The 23,475-nt window shown below is 42.7% G+C and overlaps 1 protein-coding gene across 1 annotated transcript; it reads left to right on the top strand.

The window, feature by feature from the left end:
* Positions 1–1,706: 1,706 nt before the first annotated feature.
* On the top strand, positions 1,707–16,453 carry CIDEA (cell death inducing DFFA like effector a). The gene is made up of 5 exons (XM_052788037.1): positions 1,707–1,944; positions 6,017–6,173; positions 6,365–6,511; positions 8,719–8,900; positions 12,085–16,453. The coding sequence occupies exons 1-5, from the start codon at positions 1,907–1,909 to the stop codon at positions 12,215–12,217; spliced, it is 657 nt and encodes a 218-aa protein (XP_052643997.1). The 5' UTR covers positions 1,707–1,906; the 3' UTR covers positions 12,218–16,453.
* Positions 16,454–23,475: the final 7,022 nt, after the last annotated feature.

The raw sequence follows: 23,475 nt of genomic DNA, 5'->3' as shown, positions 1-23,475 counted from the left end.
CTGAGATGCCCAGCTCCTAGTCAGTGATTTTACCTGTCTGATGTCTTTACTGCTGCTTGCTCAGAAAAAAGGGAGTATTAGTGCAGCTTGTGAAATGACAGGTAATACCCTCCTCTCCTTACAGATCAGGACAGACTTCAGAGGGACATGTTTTTCTTGTTACTCTTAAGTCAACAGCTGTGTTTGTGTTAGTTATGACAACTGCCATGCAAATTGAAGCACTAATGCTGCTGGAGGAGCGTGTCCTTGCAAAACACGCTGTCCCTGTCTTAGAGCTGTGGCAGGCCTTGCACCTGGTATGTCACCTCGGGGGGCTGCTTGGCAGTGGCTGCACTGGTTGGATGTCTCTGCAGAGAGCTCTGGGAGGAGGCACTTGACTGGAGGAAAGCTAAGCTTCTGCAAGGCCAAAATTTCCACCTCCTCCAGACATTTGTGCCCCAGCCCATTTGGAAAAATCCTTGAACTTACTGCAATTTCCATATGGGTTCTAAGGGGCACTCTCCCTTCTATTCCACAGGCAGAGGTAGGAAGAGACAGACCATCTGACAAAACCTCTTCTTCTTCTCCTCTATTTTCTCCCTCCACAGCAGGAAAAGCTGCCGTATATACCCGTTTTCTGACAGTAGAGAAACACTTGGTAAGAATTCCTTACAAAGGTGCCACTTTGCGTAAATAACTTCAGATGTGGCCCACAATCAACCACAAGATACAAATCCAGGGGAAAACAGGCTGTTCGGAGTCCAGTGCTCAGAGAACTATTTACTCTTCCCCATTTCCCGCGCTCTGTGACACATTGTCAGGGACAAATCGCAGAACTGTAACAAAGCAAAATGTCGTAGAAAGCAGGAAAATAAAGGGTTAACATATGAGATGGGTCCCCACACACCTGCAAGCCCTAAGCAGCCTGAGGAGGAAGAGATAAGTCTGGACTCAGCTTCTCAGCAGAAGTTTGTTGGTCTAAGCTTTGCTCTGAGGGAAGGAGCTATTTACTCCACCAGGCTGTGAAGGAGCTGCCATCCAAGAAAACAATTTGCCCTGGACTAAAATGTTGGTTAGTTGTTTTTTAATAGCTGATAAGGGCCCTAAAGCTGAGGACTGAAGACATCTAGCAGGTGTCAGCCTGCCTGCTAAAGAAGCCCAGAGGGTAAAGAAATACTGTGAGTGGCTCTTCCTGCCCTAAACAGGCTGGTGCAGGAAAAAATGCTCCGGGCAACCAGGTAACTACTTGTTCCTGACCCTGGGGGAAACCTGAGTGCTGGTGGCAAGGGCCTCCGGAGTTTTTTTCCCCCTGCTCAGCAGTGACAGTGTTTCCTGGTGCAGGTCAGGCTGTTGCCCGAGAGCTGGGTTCTGGGGCTCCTGGCTCTGTTTTCCCTGTGCAATAGTGGTTGGACAGCTCTGAGAAACAGAACCCGGTTTCAGAGCCAAAAAATACTGTATTTGTGCCCATAGGCGTGCATAAAGGAAAAACTGCCTTTGTACCTGCTCAGTAAACAGAAGTTGCTGGTCCCCTGCCTGTAGGAATAACACTAAATACCTCCACTGAAGCTACAGTGTGCATTAATCCAAGCAGTAAGCTTATTCACAGGCTCTAAAATCAGAAGCTGAGACACTTAATCTGTTGATTTGCTCTAATGCTGAAAGGCTTCAAATGAGATTGGCTTCCACTGCTGCTATATTGGCTTGTAACTAGCTAATAGGTAGTATGTCACTCCGATACGCGCTGAACAAAACCCTTCTCGCTCCTCTCCTGGGCAAATCGTAGGGCAAAAGGCCCCCCCCTTTCCCCGGACCCCACCCGGGCACGGCCGCGGGGGGGAGCGGCGGGGCCGGCCCACCGCGGGGAGGAGCAGCACCGCCCGCCCCACTTAAACGTCGCGGCCGTCGCGGCCCCGCCGGCGGGCCGGCCATGGAGGCGGCGCGGGACTGTCTGGGCTCGCTGGTGCGGTGAGTGCGGGGACCCCCTCCCCGCCGATCCCGGCAGCGGTTCGGAGAGGCGGCGGCGGCGGCGGGTCGGGGCTGCCGAGGGATGCGCGGGAAGAGCCGAGTCTGAATGACTCTGTCTTCGGGAGCAAAGGGCTCTTTCCAAGGAGGGGGGGGGAGGCGAGAGGGAATCTGGTGGACGCAAGGGGGGAGAAGCAAGCCGGCACGCTCCCCCAGCCTTTCAGGCCACAGACGAGGCTCTTCTGAGGGGAGTGCAAGCAGGAGCTTCGCAGTTTTGGCTCCTTTCTGAGGGATAATGGCTGGGACGCCCTCGCCCCTCGGCAGTAGTGAAGCTGCCGCCTTGCTCGCGAAGAGCTTGTGCGTCCCGCGCGGAGCCCCGCTGTAGTTGGCAGCCACTTGTCCTCGGTGACTGCATGGCGGCGGCTCCTGGCCTCTGTTCGCGCTTCAGGTGTGCTAACCACATCCATAAAGGTACAGTTCTGCACACCACTCAAATGCATCCACTTCTAGCTGCGGTTCTGATACCTCTACAGTTCATGTTTTAGCGGGGAAACCAGGTCTGTAATCTGGTTGAACCCTCAGTCTCCTTACTAATTTCTGACTTTTTTTTTTTTTTTTTTTTTGCTTCACTGTTACTGCTGTTGTCATTTGCCTGTGAACTCTAACCTAAAAATTAAACTGTGCCATATTCTGAAGCCACTCGTGTTGTGCAACATTGATTTTTCTGAGTGAGCCTGAGGACCATTGCACCACATTCTTAGACAAGCATACGAGGCATATTGCAAACAAAGATAAAGAGTGAAATATGTGTAGAGGGCTCAAGGCAGGCTTTTAATCCCCAGTTTCTCCTCAAAAAAAATTAATTCATCTGTCCCACCAGCCTTGATACTACACTGAATGCTTGGGGCAGTATCTGCGAGTCCCTCTCTAGCAGGTTGTAGTTATACAAAACTGGACAGGATGCTAGAGTTTGAAGATACTTGCTCTTTCAATTATATTTGTGTTTTCCACTGACACAGGATCCCTCTCTCCTTTAGAGAAGAGCTAGGACTCGATCCTTTCAACTTTAAAAAATAATAAAACAATAGTGGAGTTGTCTGCATCTAACATGTCACTCAACTTTCTAATAAAGCTGACTAGTATGTTCCTTTCCTCTCCACTGCTTGTTTCCTGACTTAGCTTGATCAGCTTTTAATAGGAAATTATTTTTGGTAACTCCAATCTAGTAGAGGAATTCCCTGTATCAGGCATCAGTTTATCTGGTTTCCGAGGACAGCTGCAGCAAAACCAGATCTTTTCTAGGAGCCCTGTTTAGCGGCTGGCCTGTTTGAGTCTGTGGCCTTTGTGTGTCGGGCAAAACAAAGAAAAGCCAAGCTTTCAGCAACAGACCCAGAAATGGAAGGGTTCACGCTCTATCTGGCTTTTTTTAATCACGCTGGCTTTTGTTTCCTAGTACTTTTTGTTAACTGAAACCTCAGCCTGCACTGGAGCCCAGACTCACTGTGCTTCATAAGCAGACTTAGTTTAAAGATTATATTGACTAGTTTTATTGAAATGTAGGTGGAAGAAATAGCATCAATGTTAAATAACTCCCTAAGACTTGGACTTCTTTTAAGTGACTGGCTGGTGGAGCTAATGAAAGTCCTGGTTTATTAATCTGGGTTTTTTTCCTCTAACTTTTTACATCTGATAGAACTAGGCAGCAGTGTGAAGTGATTGATCTTGAATCCTGAAGAAACTTCTGGTCAGAGCTGCAAAATATGGCTTGTGTAGTTGGCTGTGCTAATGCCTGAGGTGAACCCTGTTAGCTCAAGTCCTGCCCACGAGCTGTGCCTCTAACACTCTTCCTTCTGTATCGGGATCTATGTTTTGGCTTTTTTCCTTACGCTTTGCCTTCTGTAAATGACAACTTGGCTCAAGTAACGGGAAAGAAAACTGTTCAACAGGACTGGTATTTTCTGTCATCGCAAAAAAAAAAAATCAAAAAAATCTTGGCAGTACTGTCATACATACCACTCAAGTAACTATTCTACGTGCTAGTTTTCAAATGCATGAGAGGGAACAGGATGTAACTAGCTCTGAAAGGGCTGTCTCTTGAATCCTGAGTGTTGCGCTTTCTGACATCAGGGTGCCCTGTGGAGTCACCAGCCCCGAGGTAGATAAGCAGGCTTCATATCTGAGGAAAAGACTCAGTGATTCAGAATGAGAGCTGCCCATGGACCAGCAGGGTGATTGCGGGCATATTAACTTAGTCAGGAGATTAACAAACACGCCCTGTCCCAGCACGCTTCCCTTTGGCGGAGTTTCAATGTCTTTGTTCGTGCTACTCTGTGTCACCTTGTCCTCCTCCCTGGTCTTGACCCTTCTCCAGGAGCAAGTGCTTATTAGCTCTTTAGTTTGAAACAGTGCCTGTCTCCTGAAAACCATACTGACAGCTCATCCTCACCAGCTTTGTTACAGGAAGCAGAGAGATTTCCACCAGCTGTATGTGTATATGCAAACTGTTGAAAGCCAGGGACCTAGTGTTTAGACAGCACTACCAAGAAGGTATTAGCTTGAGCTAGAATAAAACTGTTGAACATCTCCCTCCTTTAAAAAAAATAAAAGCTCCAATAATGCTGAGGTGTTTTTGAGGAAGGTAAACTTTGGTGTACAGAGGAAAGGCAATAGCCTAAAGCCCTGTAGGAGAGCAGTTCAGAATGAGAGCAGGAAATAAATTAATTGCTGAAACTCTGTCTGGCCAGTCACAACAATGGCTTTCTGTGCATCCCAAAAATATGCTTAAAGACCAGATAAGAGATTTGGAAAAGACAGTTATTCTTCTGGGTCACTGTGGGCTTGCACAAAAGGTGTGACTGGGACATTGTTAGTTGAGTAATTTTTATCATTTCATCCTTGTTCTAGGAATTCCTGTATTCACTCTCTGGCTGCAGAAAGAGACTGCCAGTTCACTCCCTGTCCCTCTGCAAAAGTGTTTGAGAACAGATTTTTCTACATAAAGCTGACCTTTTACACTTATGTGGTGCAATTCAGTATTAAGGAGCAAAAGGCATACAGAGGATAAAGTCCAGGAATGCAGGAGACAAAATATTGTCTCCCTTCGAAAGACTTGGTAGAGATCAGTCCTTTCCAGGTATGATGCAGAGGGCGATTTCTGGCAAGCTGGCTATTGAATTAACCAATGTAATTTGGCAGCAAAAAGCTGCCACTAGTTGTAGATGGGAGCAGGTCTGTACCTTGGTATGGGAGTAGGCAGTTACCAGTGTTATGCGCTCGGTTTACCTAAGGGAACGTAAACAGTCACTGTTAAAACATGCGATTGCCCAGGAAAGTATAAAACCTCTTTCTAAAAGCATTTGAATTCTTCCAGCCTCTCTGGCAGCCTGCTCTGACACTATGCATTTATGTACTTTGATCTTAATTTTCATTTCATTTGACTTCTTTTGATATATTAGGGGACAAACAAGTCTTATTTTGTGATTTTTCAAAACTAGATGAAGTTTTATAGGCTGTAGATATTATTTACAAGATAAATGCCTTGGCTGTTTGGAAGTCAAGCGTAACTATATCGAAAAGCTCCATTTGCGTTCTGATGCTAGGTATTTTGAATATGGATACCATGTTCAGTCTTCCTACAGCACACTCATATCTTAAATAATTAGTTGAAAGTAGTCTTGTGTGTTATCTCATTGAGTGTTTATCTTGCAGGTAAAGAGAATAGTCTAAGTGGCTGAATGCAGTAAGAGCTGCTGCCTTTCTAATTCAGTGTTAAAACCAGTCAACCTCACTGTAATCGTGACCTTGACATCAGCTGAGCTAGAGGTGGCCCACATATACTTGAAATGTTTTTAATTTTAGAAGTGTTTTCAAACGTCACTGGCAAGGGAAAGTTCAGAGACAACGTGTCTGTAGGGCTATGTAGTATTTAGTTTTGAAAGCAAGCTCCATGAGTCTAACGTGACCTGTGAATTACTCGTGTAATGTACTTATGTCACTGAACTCAACAGTCCTCTTCCTTCTCACAGTACTTGACATGACTGTTTTTATAACTCTGCTGAATTTTTATTTGTCTTAGATCTTTGGTATCCATGGGAGCATCTGTGGGAGCAGTAACAAAACAGACGCTGTTCCCTCCTCTCATGCCTGCAGGGCGACCTTTCCGTGTGTCAAATGCCTCCCGAACCAGCCGGAAAGGAATTGTGGCAAGCAGTCTGCAAGAGCTCATCAGCAAGGTATAGAAAACTTTCCCACTCTGGCTGAAACTTATAGTGAAGTATGATATCCCAGAAAGACAACCCACGGACTCTTGTTCTTCTAAAAATCATTACTGGGGAAGTTCAGGAGAATATGTCAGATAAGCAAGTCTTAATATGAAATGATAGGCCCTCTTTCGAACGCTAAAATCTACTGGGGTTTTTTGCAGACTTTAGATGCCTTCCTTATATCTGCTGGAATAGTTACTCTGGTTTTGGAGGAAGATGGCACGGTTGTGGACACAGAAGAGTTCTTCAAGTCCCTGGATGATAATACACACTTCATGGTTCTAGAAAAAGGACAGAAATGGACACAAGTAAGTGTTGACTGCCTCTCTCACTTGAATAGAAGTGGATGGAAGAATGTCTGTGGCTGCTAAAATTGTTGGAAAGAGGGGAGAGGAGGAAGAAAACTTCCCCTAAAGAAAGCAAGGTATCAACTCCTTGTTGAGCCTTCCTGGATGACAAATCAAGTTCATTTTGGGGGTTTTTTTGTCTCTTGCTTGGACATAGAACTGTTGGCAAAGATCTGCCAGGGATTGAAATGAAACATTACAACTGAAAAGAATCATAGGGGAAATCCCCTGCTTTTGGAGAGCCTCAGGCTTTGTTCTTGAGCCTTTTTGTAACATAGAGAAAATGAGGACATTGCATTAAGTTAAAAATACAATGTCTTTAAAGGTTAGCTTTTGGGGGGGGGGATTTCAAAATTAAGCAATGTAAAACAAATTTTGCCTTGTGAATGCAGTAATGGTTTAGTGAAGGTTAGAAAAATGCCTGTGTTTAGTCTTGTGAACAGCTAAAAGTTGTCATCAAAACCTAATGTTAGTCTACATGCTTCAAGATATTTTAAGAACTATGAAGATCGGCTAGCTTTAGCCTTCTAATCGTATCAACTCGGTGTCCAGTTTGTGGTTTTGTGGGGGAATAGTCATCTGTATGTTAATAAGATGGAGTCAAACTCCTAATTGTCTTTCCATGAAATGGTTGTTGCTAGAAAGCTCGCATCAAATTTTCTTCTACCAGGTGCAGAGCTAGCTGAGGAGCTGTAACCAGGCCTATCATTTTTCTGTTTGTACACGGATGGCTCAGTCATGTGGCCCCGTTTTCTCAGGCTCCTGTTGCAGTGTGGGCAGTTTGAACATTTTTCCCCAAGATACCTCACTGGCTTATCAACATGTTGCACCTGGGCCATGAGCTCCAAGAGCAGAAAAGAAGTTGCAGCCAGGGTATGACTCCACGTTGCTCCTTTCCCTTCTGCCCTGTGTCCTGACTGGCATGGCAGCAGAACAAATTTGAATGCTGTCCCTCTTCAGGATGTGCTGAATGGCAGCAGGAGGACTGCCGCAGCTTTGCAAATCATCTGGAGTGTAGCACAAGCTCTGTCATGCTTTATCCAAATGTTCTGGGTGCTAATGGGGGGGGAATACGCTACCAAGCATGCCAGCTACTTGTACATGTCCAAAACTGTTGTTGATAGGGGGCCCTGTTGCTGGAGCTTGGAGGCTGTCGAAGTAAAACAGGCAGAAAATTGCTGGCTAATGATATACTACAGTGTTTAACTTGGTCTGACTTATCATGGCACTGTCTGAGCGCTGGGGTGACAAAAGTACAAAAAGGCCCAGCCTTACAGAACTTTAGTGCTTCATTTAGCATGCAAAAAACAGCTTGGCAGCTGCTAAGTTATTAACCTTGTTAATAACTCAGCAGAATGTGCTGAGCAGAGTATCCCATGTATCCACTAGATGTCTCTGTAAATACGGGTCGTCTTCATGATTTCCTTTTTTTTTCGGGAAGCAAGAGATCCTGAAAGCATCATGGTCAGCCCTGAAGCAGACAAGGGCTGCTTTCAATAAAGGAGGCTGTATTTGAGGTGGAAGATGACTTTCCATGCGCCGCCTCCTCTTAAAAACTCAGTATTAAACCCTAGGCCTCATCAGTAGTGGCTTCCTCCCCATGTTACTTTTTTAGTAGGAAGAAAAAGAGAGGTGTTATGAGCCAAGATTTGAAAGGAGGACCTGACTTTTCACAGATGTCACCTTTGCAGCTATCTCTAAGAGTGCTCATCAGTATTGTGTTCCTTCCTAAATGGAAGGACCTGATGTCATCCTGGTTATTTGGTGGCCTGTTTCAGTGTAGACTAACTGTGCTGGCTCAGCTAGCAGCTGGAACATACCAGGATAATTAAATGGCAGGAACACTGTCCAGTGGCATTACAAGTTGCTTCAGTATGCTCTGGAGAAGAAGCTGTATTACAGGAAAGAAATATTCAGGAGGTGCTATGTCACTCTAGAACTTCTGTGCCTGTTTGGAATAGCTTCAGGAGCCTGGTCAGGACTCAAACAAAATTACATAAGATACAGACTTGTTTTTCTCTGTGCTAATGCTTTTAATTCTAGTTTAGAATTGATTGAGAACTAGCCCCAAGACTGGAATAAGCAAGCTGCTGCTAAAGAGCTGCAGTTAACTATTGTCTTGCTGTAGCTTCCTAGCTCATGGTACAAACTGTTTCTTTTTAAATTAGACAAGGAATGGAGTTGCTGCTGTGAGACAAAAGAAGAAAATGGGAGTAGCCAACATCACATTTGATCTGTACAAGCTGAACCCTAAGGATTTTATTGGCTGTTTAAACATCAAGGCGACCTTCTATGAGATCTACTCTGTCTCATATGACATCAAATGTATGGGAGCAAAAAGCGTATTGCGGTAAGTGTGTTTCCACTACTGATGAGGTGTATGCTTTAACGTAAAATCTGTGTTTGCTTATTGGTTCTGTGAAGCAGGTGTGTTTATAAACTTAGTATTTTTATTCATACTTACGTACTGGCCAATATGCTGAATCTTCCTTTGTAAGGTAGATAGCTGACCTGTAAAAACTTACTATAGCTTTTTATGCTGGAATCTTAAATTTCCCCCAAGGCAAAAATCTTATCAGCTTGTATTTACTGCAAGGGTGTAGATACAGTCTCTTTGTTTTCCTGAGAGAATTTCCCCAGATTTCTTTGACTTGTTTGAAGAATGCAGGAGGCTGAGGAAGAAGCATCGGACTCTTTGAAGGGGGGACTTCAAGGGCATGAAATGAGAGGAATCGGAGATCTAATGGCAGAGGTCTGAAAGCCTGCTCAGACTTTGCAATACCTGGCTGCCAAATTCACCACCTGAGCTACGTGGAGGCAAAGGAAAATGGAAGAGATATGACACTGTCTGCTGTCTTAATGTGAATTTGTCATCTGTACTAAGACTCTGTGATGTCACTGGTTTTTAGCCAACTGGTCTCTAAGCAAACGAATGGAACCTAACAAGGACTGCTGTCTCTGGCAGGACTCATCTGTGGTGGGTTGTGAGTTTGGCAGAACTGGCTGTTGGGAAATGCTATCTTATGCAGGGACAAAATAATACCTGTCCTGTCCCCTGCTTTCAGTGGTGTGTTGAAAGTCTGTGCCTTGTCAAAACCAGCTGTGTCCTGCCCTGGTTGAAGAAAACTTCTGATTTCAGACACCTTCATAGAGGTGCCATACTTTGACAGCTATTTAAGCTGCACCACTGAATTTCTCTACCTGACCTTTCAAATTGTGGTTGAGACACAACAGTGTAGTCTTGCTGCATGTTCTTACTTGAGGACCAGATCTGTTCTGTACAGAACAAACAGATGCATATGCCATAAGAGAGGTTTTCGCTTGCCCTGAGGGACATGTAGTCTTTCCTTTGAAGTCTCCCTTGTCTCATGATGCAGGTATTAAGCATTGTAATGCTAATCTTGTTCCCTGTCTTTCAGTCTGACTGACCTGTCCCACTCTACTTAGGTGGTCCCTTGCTTAATCTTTCAGGCTCTAGCTGATGTGACTGTAGATGAGACTCATCTCTCTGGTGATTCTGCAGTGATTATCCAGCTATATGCTGTGCCCACCTGTAGCACTGGCTTAATTAGGATTTCTTCAAAGCAAAGGTTTACCCTTGAACAGCTGCACTCCTCCAGTTCCTATGTTTGTCAAGTCTCTTGAGCCAGAACAAACTCTGATTTCTGGCTATCTGCTATGAAGATGAGTATCTTGTGCTGCTGGAGAGTTTGAAGTGACAGTCCTGCCTCCCTGCCAACACAGGGCAGCTGGTGAGAAAGAAGCGGTGCTGGCAAACAGCTGAAGTAGCTGTGGAGTTCTTCTGGAAGCACTGTTATGTTACAGAGTTGAGCTGTAAGGGAAGTGTCAGCGTCAGGGTGAGAAAATAGTCTGCTAGCAAAGAACAGGGGTGACAGAAGAGATAACCTTGGGTACTCTTGAACACAACAGTGAGATGGCCTGTCTCAACTTGCTGTTGAAATTGGAGACAGATGATGTTAGGTTCTTGGTGTAGTCCCTCTGCTAATGATTTCCAAATTGCTAATTCTGATGCCCTCTCCCTGAGCCCACCTGCAGAGTGTGAAGGGAAAGGACTTTAAAATCTGCAGTTGTTCATCAGTGGGAGGGGCTCAAAGCCTGCCAGATCTGATTAGTGCATTTCCTCTAATGGTTTCTCCCTGTAGTGTCCAACTGAAGGATCAAATGTCCAGTTCAACAAATAACTTGCTCCATGGCTTAAGTGACAACTGCTCTTGTGTGCAAGTGACACTGCAGCTGCTCAAAACCTTGGTACCAGGTGCAGCTTTCTTTACAACCGTAATATCTGGTGGAGGGAAGGACATACTGAAATGGCATATGTGTGGGAAGCATGAATAAGGGTACAGAGGTTTTTTTAAAGGCTTCCCAGGCTCTAAGTACAGGGTATTCTACTCTTTTGAAGCATTGGATTTTGACTGCAAACCTTCTTTCATCACAGTGGAAAAAAAATGAATTTGTAGGAAGAAGACTTTGCCTTCTCTGCTAGAGCTCAAAGAAGTGAGTAGCAGCAGAGGGTTCACAGCTGCATGTTTGCTCAGACAGGAATTCAGAAAATCTTCCCTCTTTTTTGCAGAAGAGGAAGGCTGGTCTGGTTTCTGCATCTTCAGAAACAGATCCCTTTCCAGTATTGGGATGGTTCCAGTTCTTGCGTACCACTTCCCCATTGCCTCAGCTTTGTAGTTGTGAGGTCCTAGTTAACTTTCGGGGGATGAGGCTTGAATATAGCTCTTAGTACTGATGTCTCTGTTGTTTCGTGGAGAATGGAAGGAAGGCACAGCTATAACTGAGTCGAATAAATGACCATTCAAATATGATGATCTCTATTCCTCTGCAATCCTGTGATCCACAATTTATATTGTAGACCTCTGATGCTTACCTGATCTTAGTTTATGGATCTGTACTGATTCTCACACAGGATTATATATTTGAATGCTGATACTTACTAAATCTTTAAAAAATAGAATAGTTGTGAACTGAGAATTCTTAAGGCTTGCCGCTTGGACAACATTGATTTGCCTGGCTTCACTTGTTTTGCTGTTGGGCATCCACTGTAATGTGATTGCTCAGCTTCAGATCTAATCAAGTTTGATCTGTAGCTTGGAGATACATGCAGTGTTGTATTAGTGAATGGCCTAAAGGTGGGACGTGAGGTGAATTCATACTGCAGGAATGCTGCTGGGCTCCCAGGCAAAGTTGTATTCAGTGGTGCTCTGGTAGTTTGAGTGATGGCTTTGCAGAAGGCCTGTAAATGCCTAACAGAATGACAGCCTGCTTTGTTAAATGTGTTTTCTGGTTCTGCCAACACGTCAATAGTTTTCTGTTAATCGATGGCCACAGAAGTATTTTTTCTAAAGAAGGTATAAAAATGACCAGCTTCTCAGAAGTAATGAGAGAGTTCTTAAATATATCTACTTAACTCATCCTAAAAGTGTTGTGGTTGGGGAGAAGGGGGTAATGTCATCCTGTTGGTGATTTTTTTTTTTTTTTTTTTTTTAAACAAATGGCTTTTCTTCTAGGAAGGTGCTTCAGCTAATGTCCCATGCAGCACAAATAACTGGACAGTTCCTTCTCTATACTGGAACATATATGTTGCAGTTGATGGGTGAGTATGACGAAGATGGCACGTGTACAAGATCAAGGCGGGAGTAGTGAGCACAGCTGCACTTCTGATATCGGATCCTTTTGTTTAAAGACATTCTCTTGCCCAGCGTTGATTGTAATGATGTTATAGTAGGGGGATGTCCACTGATGTGAACTAACATTTTTCCAATTTGGGAATGCTTGTAGGCCTTAGTCATAAAATCTTTGGTGTTCACAGGCTCTTAACACAGCAAAAGGATGGGTGCCTAATGTCTAAGAATTCGGCAAAAGAAGACAGGGCAGGTTTTTGCCCTGGCAACTCAAAATGGAGAATAAGTGTACTTGGAAACTTGCATGCTTTGTAACCAGTGGAACATTTCTTGCACTGATCAAAACATTGTTTGGTTGGGGTTTTTTCATGGCTGTCTACTTGCCTTCTGAACAGACTGGACTGTAAGACGGGAGCAGGGGGGGCTGTGGTTTTTTGGTTTTAATCCTTAACAGTGCTGGTATTAGTGTCCAACTGGCATTGAGGTACAAAAGGGTGAAGTGTACTTACTCCTGCTAACAATGGAACTACACAATACAACTGAATCCGGGTTCAGTGACTGACTACTCTCATGAAGTCTAATTGGAGAAAGTGCAACTACTAAGCAGAAGCTTAAAATTTAGCCTTACTCCCCATAAAACGAGTAAAAACATTTCATTATAACTCTATATTTTTCTTCAAATCCATGGAAAGTTCAGATTAGTATAGCTCATACCAGTTGAAGAACCCAATATATTTCTTTAATGGGTCTGATGTCCAGTTCTGCCTGAAGTATTGAATAATTTGCCATAGTTTCCTGAATATGGCTTATAAGCAACCTGCTGAAGCTTCCTTCAAGGGTTAAACCATCACTTCTGTAGTTTTTACTGTTCAGTTACAAGATGACATTACATCCCAAACTGTACTTGAGGTACATGTAAGAGATACTGGATTCTGATGCCCCTGTGTTCAGGGGAGAGCATCAGGACACTGTCTAGTCTTGTGTAACATACATATGCTCTAAACTGGATGTTTGCAGTTTTATAGTCTCCCAAGACAAGCTGTATTAAAGGGCAAAGTTTTTAATCCTTAGGTAGAATTGTCCATAAAGTTTTCTACAGTTCAGTGAACTGCTAGTATGACCAGCTGCCAGCAAGCTTTTCCTCAACAGTGTAGAAAACTGGAAAATGAGCAGTTAGGCATCTTGTGTCAAAATACAAACTCCCATTGCTGAAGGGAAAAAGCCCAACTTTGACTTTTCATAGGTGTGGCTTTTGAGGTTTTCATTTGCTTGCTCATGAAGAATTTTAGTAAGTTATATTCTTGCTTATGACTGAAAGCTATTAAGGAGACAGCAGATACAGGTAAAGGTGTCTAACCTGGTGGCAGGTGCCACCTAGGAAAAGAAGCTCTGGTGACAGAGTGAACAAGTGGGGCAGGGGAAGAAAGCAGTGGCAGCGAAAGGAAAAAGACCATGTGGACCTCACAGTGCTTGCCATGCCTCTGCTGAGACAAGAATCCATTAACTATGTGCCTCAATTGCACTGATCTGTTGGAGGAAAACCTAATCTGCTCAAAGAGGAGCAGGTGGACTGAAAAACGAAGCATCACGGTCGGTGGGATCTATTTTGACCTGTCAGCTGGGTCTGTTCACTTCAAATGTCGCTAATATATGGGAATATTGTTCTTTTTTATCTGCAAATTTCACCTTCATATGCTTATTTTTGCCTTCCCTTTATGGATGTGACTTAGCTGGAGCTGCATCTTTCAGATCACTGCTGTGATGAAAAGCAGCCTAAATCCAAGTGTTAAAGGGACTGATGGATGCAAGCTTGGTAGGTCTCCGCCTGTCTCTTCAGTAATGGTATTACAAATAAGTAGACAGCTAAGAAAAACTTTGGGTTTTTGCTGATTTCTGTTGTTTCCCATCTACTTCTGAGTGTTTGCTGGAGGAGGCAAGAGGGCATACTGCTCCAGACAAGGGGAGGACTTGTTCTTTCGTAATTTCTTACAGGGAAGAGTGCCTGTACCTTGCAGCACTGTCAGGTTTCCTTCAGAAGAAAACACTAAACTATTCTGTCTGTAATGAGAAAGAGGTTATATTAAAAGGGAAGCTTTATACTTCATCTATATTGTTCTTGACACCTTCCCCCCCATGATTGTTGCCATGGTAACTGTTGGCCAAAGTCTTTCTACCCCTATCAAGGAATTGCATTTAACTGGTGCAGTGCAAGGACTTTGTCATTAAGTCTTTCAGCTTTCAAAGACCATATATTCTATAAAAACAAGTACACCTCTTGAAAGCAAACTCTATGTAATGGTCCTAAGAATATTTATGTTGCTAACAATGGAAGCACCAACATTAAAAAAAACCAAAACAACTTGCATAGTTCAATATTGCTTTGTGTGAATTGCTTCTTCAATATCTGCAATACAAAAACTTTTGTAAGTCTGAACTGTGCAGATCTCAATTTCCAGTCACCTATAGCCAGAGGCAATTGTTACAGAACTAACATTCCATAGTTCCCAATGGCACTGAGAATCTAACGTGATCTAAAATGCTAACTCTGTATGAATTTGCAATGTTTTTAAGCAGCTGCTTCTTTGACAGCTTAACACTTAAAACTTGAGCTGCTGAAGGTCATGTGAGCTGCAGTCTCCATCTCAGAGCATCTCCCTCTAATTCAAAATGCAAACAGCTGAACAAAGTAACTCAGCTTTGATATTTTCTCAGAATGGGATAAGTGTCTTGGAAGTTGTAAGTGTCTGAAATTGTTTCATTGCTTCTGAATCTGGATTTTGCCACAGGCTCAGTATTTGGGGGATGGTATTTGCTACTGTACCAACTTCTTTCCAGAGATAAAGTTTTGGCTTTGGGTCAAACTGGACGAGTTTGTCATTCTCTGAGTTGGAACCAGTTTGGGGTTGGTTTTTTTGTTGGTTTTTGGTTTTGTTTTGTTTTTTTTTTTACAGACTGCTTAGGAGGCGTAGCTTTTACTTCAGCTGTATCTGGTCCACAGCAAAGAACTTCAGCATTATCTACCTTTCAGAAAATGTTATACAAGTGGTGTACAATATCTAGCAAGAGACAGAAAAACTAAAAGCACAGGCTCTTAACTGCAGGTATGTAGAGAAGAAGCTAGCTTTTCTACTTGACATTTTTAGCTTTAATTTTTCTTTCCATAAATTCAGTTAATCTGCTCATGTTACTGTTGCAGTCAAGGCTGGTAGCAGTGACACGTTGAAGGTATGAAACGTGTTTACTGCCTCCTTGCTTGCACTGGCCCTTTTTGCCTGTTGCTTTGCATCACTTACTAACAATGCACCAAGTCATACTCTAGTTACCAAAAAAGGAATTTTCACTGAAGTACTCAATCTTGTTGACTCAGGCACTGTTCATGTTCTGCAGGCAAAACAAAGTGGCTGTCTTCATGACTAGAATGAAGTATCTAGTAGCTTTTTTGTGTGTAATTTATCATTACTTCATTTCCTTCCTTTCATAAACCCATGAAGTTTTGCTTTCTTGCACCTTCCTATTCTTTCAGGAGAAATAAGGGTAACAAGCTCTTCTGTCCAGGGGGAGAGGAAAAGGCAGGGTCTAAATTCCTTAGACCATTTGGAATATGCTCTGGGAAACATCCTGAATCCCTTCCCTACAGAGAAGGGAAGGGTAAAGAAAGGAAAATAGGACTTTGAGCTGGAAGTTTTTTCAGTACAGTGAGTAGAGAGGTAGGTGTTCACAATTTAGGAAATGTTGGTAATTCTGAATATTAACTGTGAAGATAACTGCAGATGATCATTTGTAACTGACTAGAATTATAACTAAATCATTTCAGCATGCTTCTTCCTGAGATAGCACTTGAACTACAGGCACAAGCTTCTTTAATTAAAAACAAAAAAAAGGATAAAACCAAAGTACAAAGTGTATTTTTTTACTTGATGCCTCAAGTTTTACCAGAGGTATTAATGTGATTAACACACCACTTCGGTTATGTATTAATAAGTATCCTTGTGGGGTTTAGAGTTTATTACTGCTTTTTCTACCTTACCTCGTCATATATGTAGCTAAGATATTTATAAACATGAGGATTGCTATTTTGCTAAGGGAAAAGATAGTATTTTACCACTTCACAATTTTTAAGCTCAGTAGTTGAACTTGCTATGAAAATTGAGATGGGTGAGAATTATGTACCAGTAATGGCAATATTTTCTGACGTGTGGTGCCAATTTTAAGGAACACTGTCCATGAGTAAATAAAATCAAATGGTGGCTTTGGATGTTGTCTCTATTAATTTCCAGAATGAGTTATTCCTGAAATAATCATTAATGTATCTATGGTCTGGCACAGGCAGTTTCCAAATGCTGGACTGCTGCAGTGAAGTAACTGGATACTATTATGTGGCTCTGAACTATTAACTCTTTACTGCTGACTCACTTTCTGGCCTCAGAGAAACCATGCAAACTGTGTTTCCTTTCATACAAAAAGAATGCCTTCCTCCATCTTTTACCAAAGCTGCAAAAGACTGCAAACAACTGAGTACAGGAGCTAGAAGGCTTCAGCAATCTCTGGTTTTCACTAAATACTGTAAGGATCAAGGACCTCTTTTTATAATGCCTCACAAAAACTCCCTGCAGTCATTTACCTACAGGTACAGTAGTACACATTTGATTGTAGGGAAATATGAATTTAGTTCAGTGAAATATTAGATTTGTCTAGTTCAGGATTAACTTAGTCTTCAGGAGGAATGGCATGCAAGTGTGATCAGTGTAGCACACTTCTATCTAATAAGTACATCCTATACTCAGTTTAAGGGACAGTTTTGCAAAGCTTGACTATTGAGCAGCTCCCCTCTTGTGGGAGAACCAAGGTCTGATTTCTTGCTGTGGAAAAGCACAAAATAGCACTGTATTGGGTTTAGTGGCAAGGTGTTGGCAGTGCGGGGTGGAGGGGTCTGTGGGGACGGCCTCTGTGAAAAGACACCAGGGACTGCCTCTGCATTGTACAGAGCTGCTTCCAGCTGGCTCCAAAATGAACCCACCGTTGCCCAAAGCTGAGCCCTTCAGCCAAGTTGGTGGTGCCTCTGTGGAAACATATTCAAGAAAGGGTAAAAAAATGCTGTGCAGCAGCTGTGAGAGAAGAGTAAGAAAAATGTGAGAGAAACAGCCCTGCAGACACCAAGGTCAGAAAAGAAGGAGGGGGAGGAGGTACTACAGGTGATGGAGCAGAGCTTCCCCCGCAGCCCATGGAAGACCCTATGCCACAGCAGGGGAAGCTGCAGCCTGTGGAGAGCCCATGCATAAGCAAGCTCCTGGCAAGAGAGGAGCCCATGCTGGAGCAGGTTTTCTGGCAGGACCTGTGGCCCATGGGCGACCCACGCTGGAGCAGTCTGTGCCTGGAGGACTGCACACTGTGGAGAGGACCCACACTGGAGCAGTTCCTGAAGGACTGTATCCTGTGGGAAGGGTCCACACTGGAGCAGAGGAAAAGTGTGAGAAGGAAGGAGCAGCAGAGAGGAACTGTTGTGGACTGACCATGACCCCCATTCCCCTGCACCCCTTGGGGCTAGGGAGAGGAGGTAGAAGAGTTGGGAATGAAGGAGTGAAGTTGAGCTTGGGAAGAAAGGGGGAGTGGGGGGAAGGTGTTTTTAGTTTTCTCTTTGTTTCTCACCATACTACTCTATTTTTAGCTGACAATAAATTAAATTAATCTTCCCTGAGTCAAGCCTGTTTTGCTGGTGTCAGTAATTGGTGAGTGATGTCCCTGTCTTTATCTTGACCCACAAGCTTTTTCATCATATTTTCTCCCCATGTCCTGTTGAGGAGACAGAGTGAGAGATTGGCTTGGTGGGCACCTGGCAGCCAGCCAAGGTTAACCCACCACAAGCACAAAACACTAATAGTAAAAACAAGCAAAAAACAAGCTGTCTGTGCTATATGTGACCAGTAAAATTGGAAACAAATCTTTTGGAATGTTTTCTGAATGGCTTTTTACAGCTGTGCTTGGCAGAGACAAAATCCAGTCATATACAGGACAGGGTTAATATTTTCAGTTGTCAAGATGCAAACTAGTTACTAACCTCAATCTCAAGCATGTTTTTTCTAAGGTCATCCATCACTGAATCACTCATAGTAGGCTCCACTCCTAATGTATTCTTGGTTAGGAACATTTATTAATAAATATTAATTACCACTTGAAAGAGAACATTGAAATAGTACTGTTAGTTGTTTTATAAAACAGCTAATGAAATGCAACACTAGAAATACAGTATGTCTTAATAGACTCCAGAATCAGGATAATGCAGCCTATGCAGTTCCAACATAAAAAGTTGATTGATCATCAGTTTTCTAAAAAGTCTGCTTTAGTGATTAGCATACATTATGTATAGATTAGGTGTGGGGGTTTTTTAAGTAATGTAACTGTTGTCACAGGTTGGTTGTGATTCTATTGTGTGTTAAAAAAAAGAAGCTTAGATCCTCAGACAACTATATTTAAGAAAACAGTAGCTTAATGATGTGGGTAGTCAGTCTATTATAGACCCAGAGAAATCTTAGACATCTAAGAAGTCCTTTAAAGTCTTAAAGTTAGGTATAATTATTTCTGACACATTTTGTAATTACACTGTGAAGTCCATAATCCTTTATGTTAAAAGCACTTCTAATTACAAAGCATATTCCCTTGCATAGGTATGTGACTTGGTTTGCTGCTGCTCTTTATTAAGCAGTGTTTTCAAATGCTCTTCCCCCATCTCAAAAGTCAGGAAAGAATAAGCAAGAAAGCAATAAATAATCTTATTTAAGTATAAGGACTACTGATTTATTATTGAGCTAGACAAACCGAAGTTTACAGTACTCTCTATTTTATTCCTGAAAAGCTAAAGTGCAAATGGCATAATTTCAGTGATTCCTGTACCAAATGTGCTTAGTTTAGGTGCTCTCCCAGCTGCAGCTTTCCTGCTTTCTTGCCCACTTTGGGAAGTTGCCTAGAAAAGCTGCCTAGAACAGTTGCAGAACATTGTTCTAATCCGCACTCGACTCCCTGAGTGATCATGCTTTCCAAATAAAAGTCACTATCTTCCAGAATAACCAATGTGTTTTCAGAGACAATTGATTATTCAACAATAAAACCATTTTATCTGAAATCAGAAATTACTAAACAGTTGCTGCAAATAGCTAGCTATTTCAGTCTCCCAGAAAAGCCATTTCAGCTTTGGATGGGATAATCAAGCTGGTTTTCCTCATCATTATAAGCATTTTCTGCAAACTACATTAAGATCATAATTTCATCGAGATAAGAAAAGTACAGTCTCTAATAGTTTCACCTCTGTGACCACTGAATTCAGTAAACAATTCTCTCAATTCCTCCTAGTCTTATCTGGCCCTGACATGGTACTGTGTTTAGTTTTCACAAGAGTTGTGATCAGTGAAAACAAAGCAGGTTTTGTCACTGGCAGCCTCAGCAATGACTAAAGGCAGTAGCAATCTAATGGGTAAAAGTCACTTCTGTTTCCATGACTTCTACCTCTCCAAAGGGTTGGGTTGTTTTGGTTTTTTTGGTTTGGTTTTGGCATTTGTTTGGTTTTTGGGTTTCTTTTTCCAGAAAATTCCAACTGCTATATTGAGTTTTTCACTTGGAAGCTCCCAGCACTTTTTGCACTGCTCTTGTTTTCTTTCATCTAAACCTTTCTCTATGTCTGATGCCAGTACCCAGAAGTCACCAGCTTCAAGCACTCAGTTCCTTCTGCTATTTTTCTATACCTTGCTCTGGTGACTCCTTGACACACGCGACCTGTTATGCTGTTCCTCTTGGGGCCTTCCATCACCTTTTCCAGATTCCCTTTTGCCACATTCAAACTAAAAATACTTAATGACAGAGGAAGGGGCGGGACAGGTGTTTAAGCGAATGTAAATTTTTGAAAAAGATATTTATATCTGCCTTGCTCTATTTTATATAGAACTAGTCAGCCTCCTTGTTTATGTGGCATTTTTACCATAACTGTCTTCCATACTAACCAAGCTCCTATCCTGAGGTAAAAAGCTTTTGACTACTTAGAGCTGCACCCTATTCCTGACAGATCATACAGGCCTCATGAAATATAAAGTCCCTATTCAGTACAGAGATGGGACACTGCAATGAAATCGTTTTACGCAACAGGGATGTATCTCTCCGCAAATCTTCCATGCACAGGCAACAACTGCATCTCCACACACTTCCCGCAAAGCAATGGCATTCAATTTTGCAGTCAATGTATATTGTAACCCCATATCCTTCTGCATTCTGGTACACTGTTTAACAAATGGACTGTGAAACGGATTATTCACTGTGGGCGGGCAGTGGGTTGAGTCCTGGCCATGGGCCAAACTGACCTCTTACATTCTTAGCATTCATAAGCCTTTAAATCATTAATATGGTAATGCTGCTAATAGGCTGCAGTCCAAGGCAACAGGCGTACGCCCTCAGTCTCACTGCTGCAGAGTGGTTTTTCTAAAAGAAAAATGATCAGTTGTCTGTGTGTAAGTGTTGTCTTCCCCAATCCGTAGCTCTCGGAGCACCCTGCTCAGAGGGGGATGCTTCAGCTGCTTTTGTGCATTCAGTCCCAGGCCACATTCCTTCAGCGGCTGTACCCACCCGCCCTTGACAGTGCTGCAGACTGCACTGTTAAAAATAAGCCAGGCTTTGTCCAGTCATATCTTCTACTGTGCTGTTTGTCCTGGGGCTGACGGACTTGTGAGGAATGGTGCTCTTCTTCTTACAAATGTAATGTGAGAGAATAATTTGTGAAGCAGGCTGGAAGTGGTATGCTGATTTAGTTTGGACATTGTGTGACACAAGTAGGATCTATGCTGGTGAGGGAAGGGTGGCAGCCAGGAGCCACCCACCACCCCAGAAAAGGGTAAGGAAGAAAACTGACTCACCTGTGAAACCCAAGACCTGACCGGAGCAATTTATAATTGATTTTAGCTGCAAAACTACTCTTACAAAATAAGTGTTCCGCACAGTGAGATGAATCACTTTCACTTGGAAAGCTATGCATTTCATCTCAAACACATGCTTGTCTAGACAGGACTCCAACCCTTTGTCTTAGAGGTCTATTGCTTTTTCTTTTTTCTCAGAGAATAAAACCATGAAAAGTTAGTTTGTGTAATACAACCTACACCTATCCTTTTCCCCCTTCCCCTCCCACATGCTGCAGTACAGATCACTGTTGCAAGGTGTTTTACTCAAGAGTGTTAAGGAGACGGAGCTGGATGGGATAAGATGCAGGTGCTCTTCTGCTTTAGTGACAAAAGACAAGAAACCAAGTCTCAATCAGATCCTTGGTTGTGCTTGGACCCGATCAGCTTAATTCTAAATGATCAGGGGAAAAAAGTAATGAACTGGTGAATCTTTTTGATTGTATAAAAATCTTCAGGGTAGTCAAACTGCTATCGGACTGAGTTTCAGAAGTATTTCATGATACTGATTTGAATAAAACAATACCTGAGGAAATTTAATATCCATAACTGCATAACACAGGGAAAAACAATGCTGTGTCTGCAGTGAGGGGATCTAATTTAGGTGTCATCAGTCTCAAAAGGCATCTTGGAGGTAGTGTGGATAGTTCAATGCAAAAAAAGCTCAGCAGCAATCAATAGGGCAAACACAATGTTAAGACTTACCAGAAAATAAAGACCAGAGCAGGAATCATTGTATACCACTGCATAAATCAATGGCCATGATTTGAATACTGTCACTCCCATTTCACAAAGGCTGCAGCAGAGCTAGTACACATAGATAAGGGTGATAAACAAGGACTACACAGGAGTGCAATGTCTCCCTCAAACACAGAGAGATTAATTAAGCTAATACTTTCAGCTCAGAAAATGTTGGACAGATAGGGAAAGAAAGAACAAAAAAATTCTAAAACCTTCACCTTACACGCAGCTACAATGGTCATTAGGAACTGTTAGTCACTGTTTCTCAAAAAAGAAGAATTATGGGCCACCAAATTAAGGCATCAGCTTTACAACAGAAAAAAGTACTCTTCAGAGAATGGAATTCAGTTGTGCGTGCCAGGCAATGCCATAGGAGACTTTGGAAGCTGGAAGTGTAACTGGGTTAAAAAAGCAATTATGTAACTTAATGGATGCTTCAAAAGGACTATCAGATATGATGGTCCAGATCCGTTCTTTGGTTCAACAAAGCCTTAACCACTGATTGCCAGGATGTAGAAGGGCATTTTGGGGTAAGGATTACCACATTCTTTCCCTGGCACCCATCACTGGCTACTGTCAGAGATGTAATTCTAGATTAGATGGATTTTCCATCTAATCAAGACCAGCTGCTGTCAGTGTACTCATCTGGTCAGAACACGCATTTTCTCCTGACAGTCTTTAGCATGACTTCTGGTTAATAGACCATTTTGTCCTCATTCTGATGTCTCCCACACTCAAAAAACCAGGACTTTACTGATAAGCTCTGCATTGTATTGGCATCTATTCAGAGCTGACTAAACTCCCAAAGCAAGTCAGCAATATCTCAGATTCATCGTCCTCTTACAGTTGTACCACTCACTGCACGATACAGATAATGGAGAGTACACATTCCAGCTAAAATTTGTTTTCACTCTGTCCTTCAAACAGCTCAGTTCCCCAAAATCTCTGATGTGCAGAGAGGCTGGAGAGTTGAATGTAGATAAATTCCTGCCTTAACTTTGTATTCCCATACTCTTGGTTGTAGCTGTAAGAAAACACTAACCTGGATAACTTCACTGACTGTTGAACACACAGTGCAGCCCATTCTCTGGCTCTATTTGTTTATGTAGCTAAGTGACCTTTTAGAATGGAAGTTAAAAACACAGCCACACCAAACACATTCTGCCTGACAAAACAGGCAGGTACATGCCTCCCTCTTCTCCAGCTGCTACAGCTGTTGCATAAAAATCACTATGCCCAACTCTGCAAAATGTCCTGGATGAGTTATTGTTAGCATTGAGGCTAAGCACAGGGAGAAACAAAGGGCTGAAAGAAAATACTCATTTCCAAAGAACAGAAAATGTGTTACAAATGAAAAGACAGTAAGTGCTGGAAAGTGCAAAGGCAACTGAACTCAAACACATTAATATTCAGGGCTGGAGTTACAGTGTTTTTCCATTCATCTTGTCAAACAGTGAGAAAGCGTGTGAAAATGCAGCTAGAAACTCCTTTCAACGAGATGGTGGAATTCCTCCAGTGTTGCTTCAAAGTCTCTCAGACATTTCATCTACAAACATATTTACCCCTGACCTGATGTAGTGACCTCAGCTTTAACATTACAAAGTTC

This window comes from Harpia harpyja, chromosome 5 (genome assembly GCF_026419915.1).
Source record: "Harpia harpyja isolate bHarHar1 chromosome 5, bHarHar1 primary haplotype, whole genome shotgun sequence".
NCBI classification, from domain to species: domain Eukaryota; kingdom Metazoa; phylum Chordata; class Aves; order Accipitriformes; family Accipitridae; genus Harpia; species Harpia harpyja.
This window is presented reverse-complemented; position numbering and strand designations above follow the sequence as displayed.

Coding starts and splice junctions, on each gene's coding strand:
- CIDEA (XM_052788037.1), top strand. CDS start 1,907: ATGGAGGCGGCGCGGGACTGTCTGGGCTCGCTGGTGCG. Junction 6,512..8,718: donor AAGGACAGAAATGGACACAA/GTAAGTGTTGAC, acceptor TTTTTAAATTAG/ACAAGGAATGGAGTTGCTGC. Junction 8,901..12,084: donor GGAGCAAAAAGCGTATTGCG/GTAAGTGTGTTT, acceptor CTTTTCTTCTAG/GAAGGTGCTTCAGCTAATGT.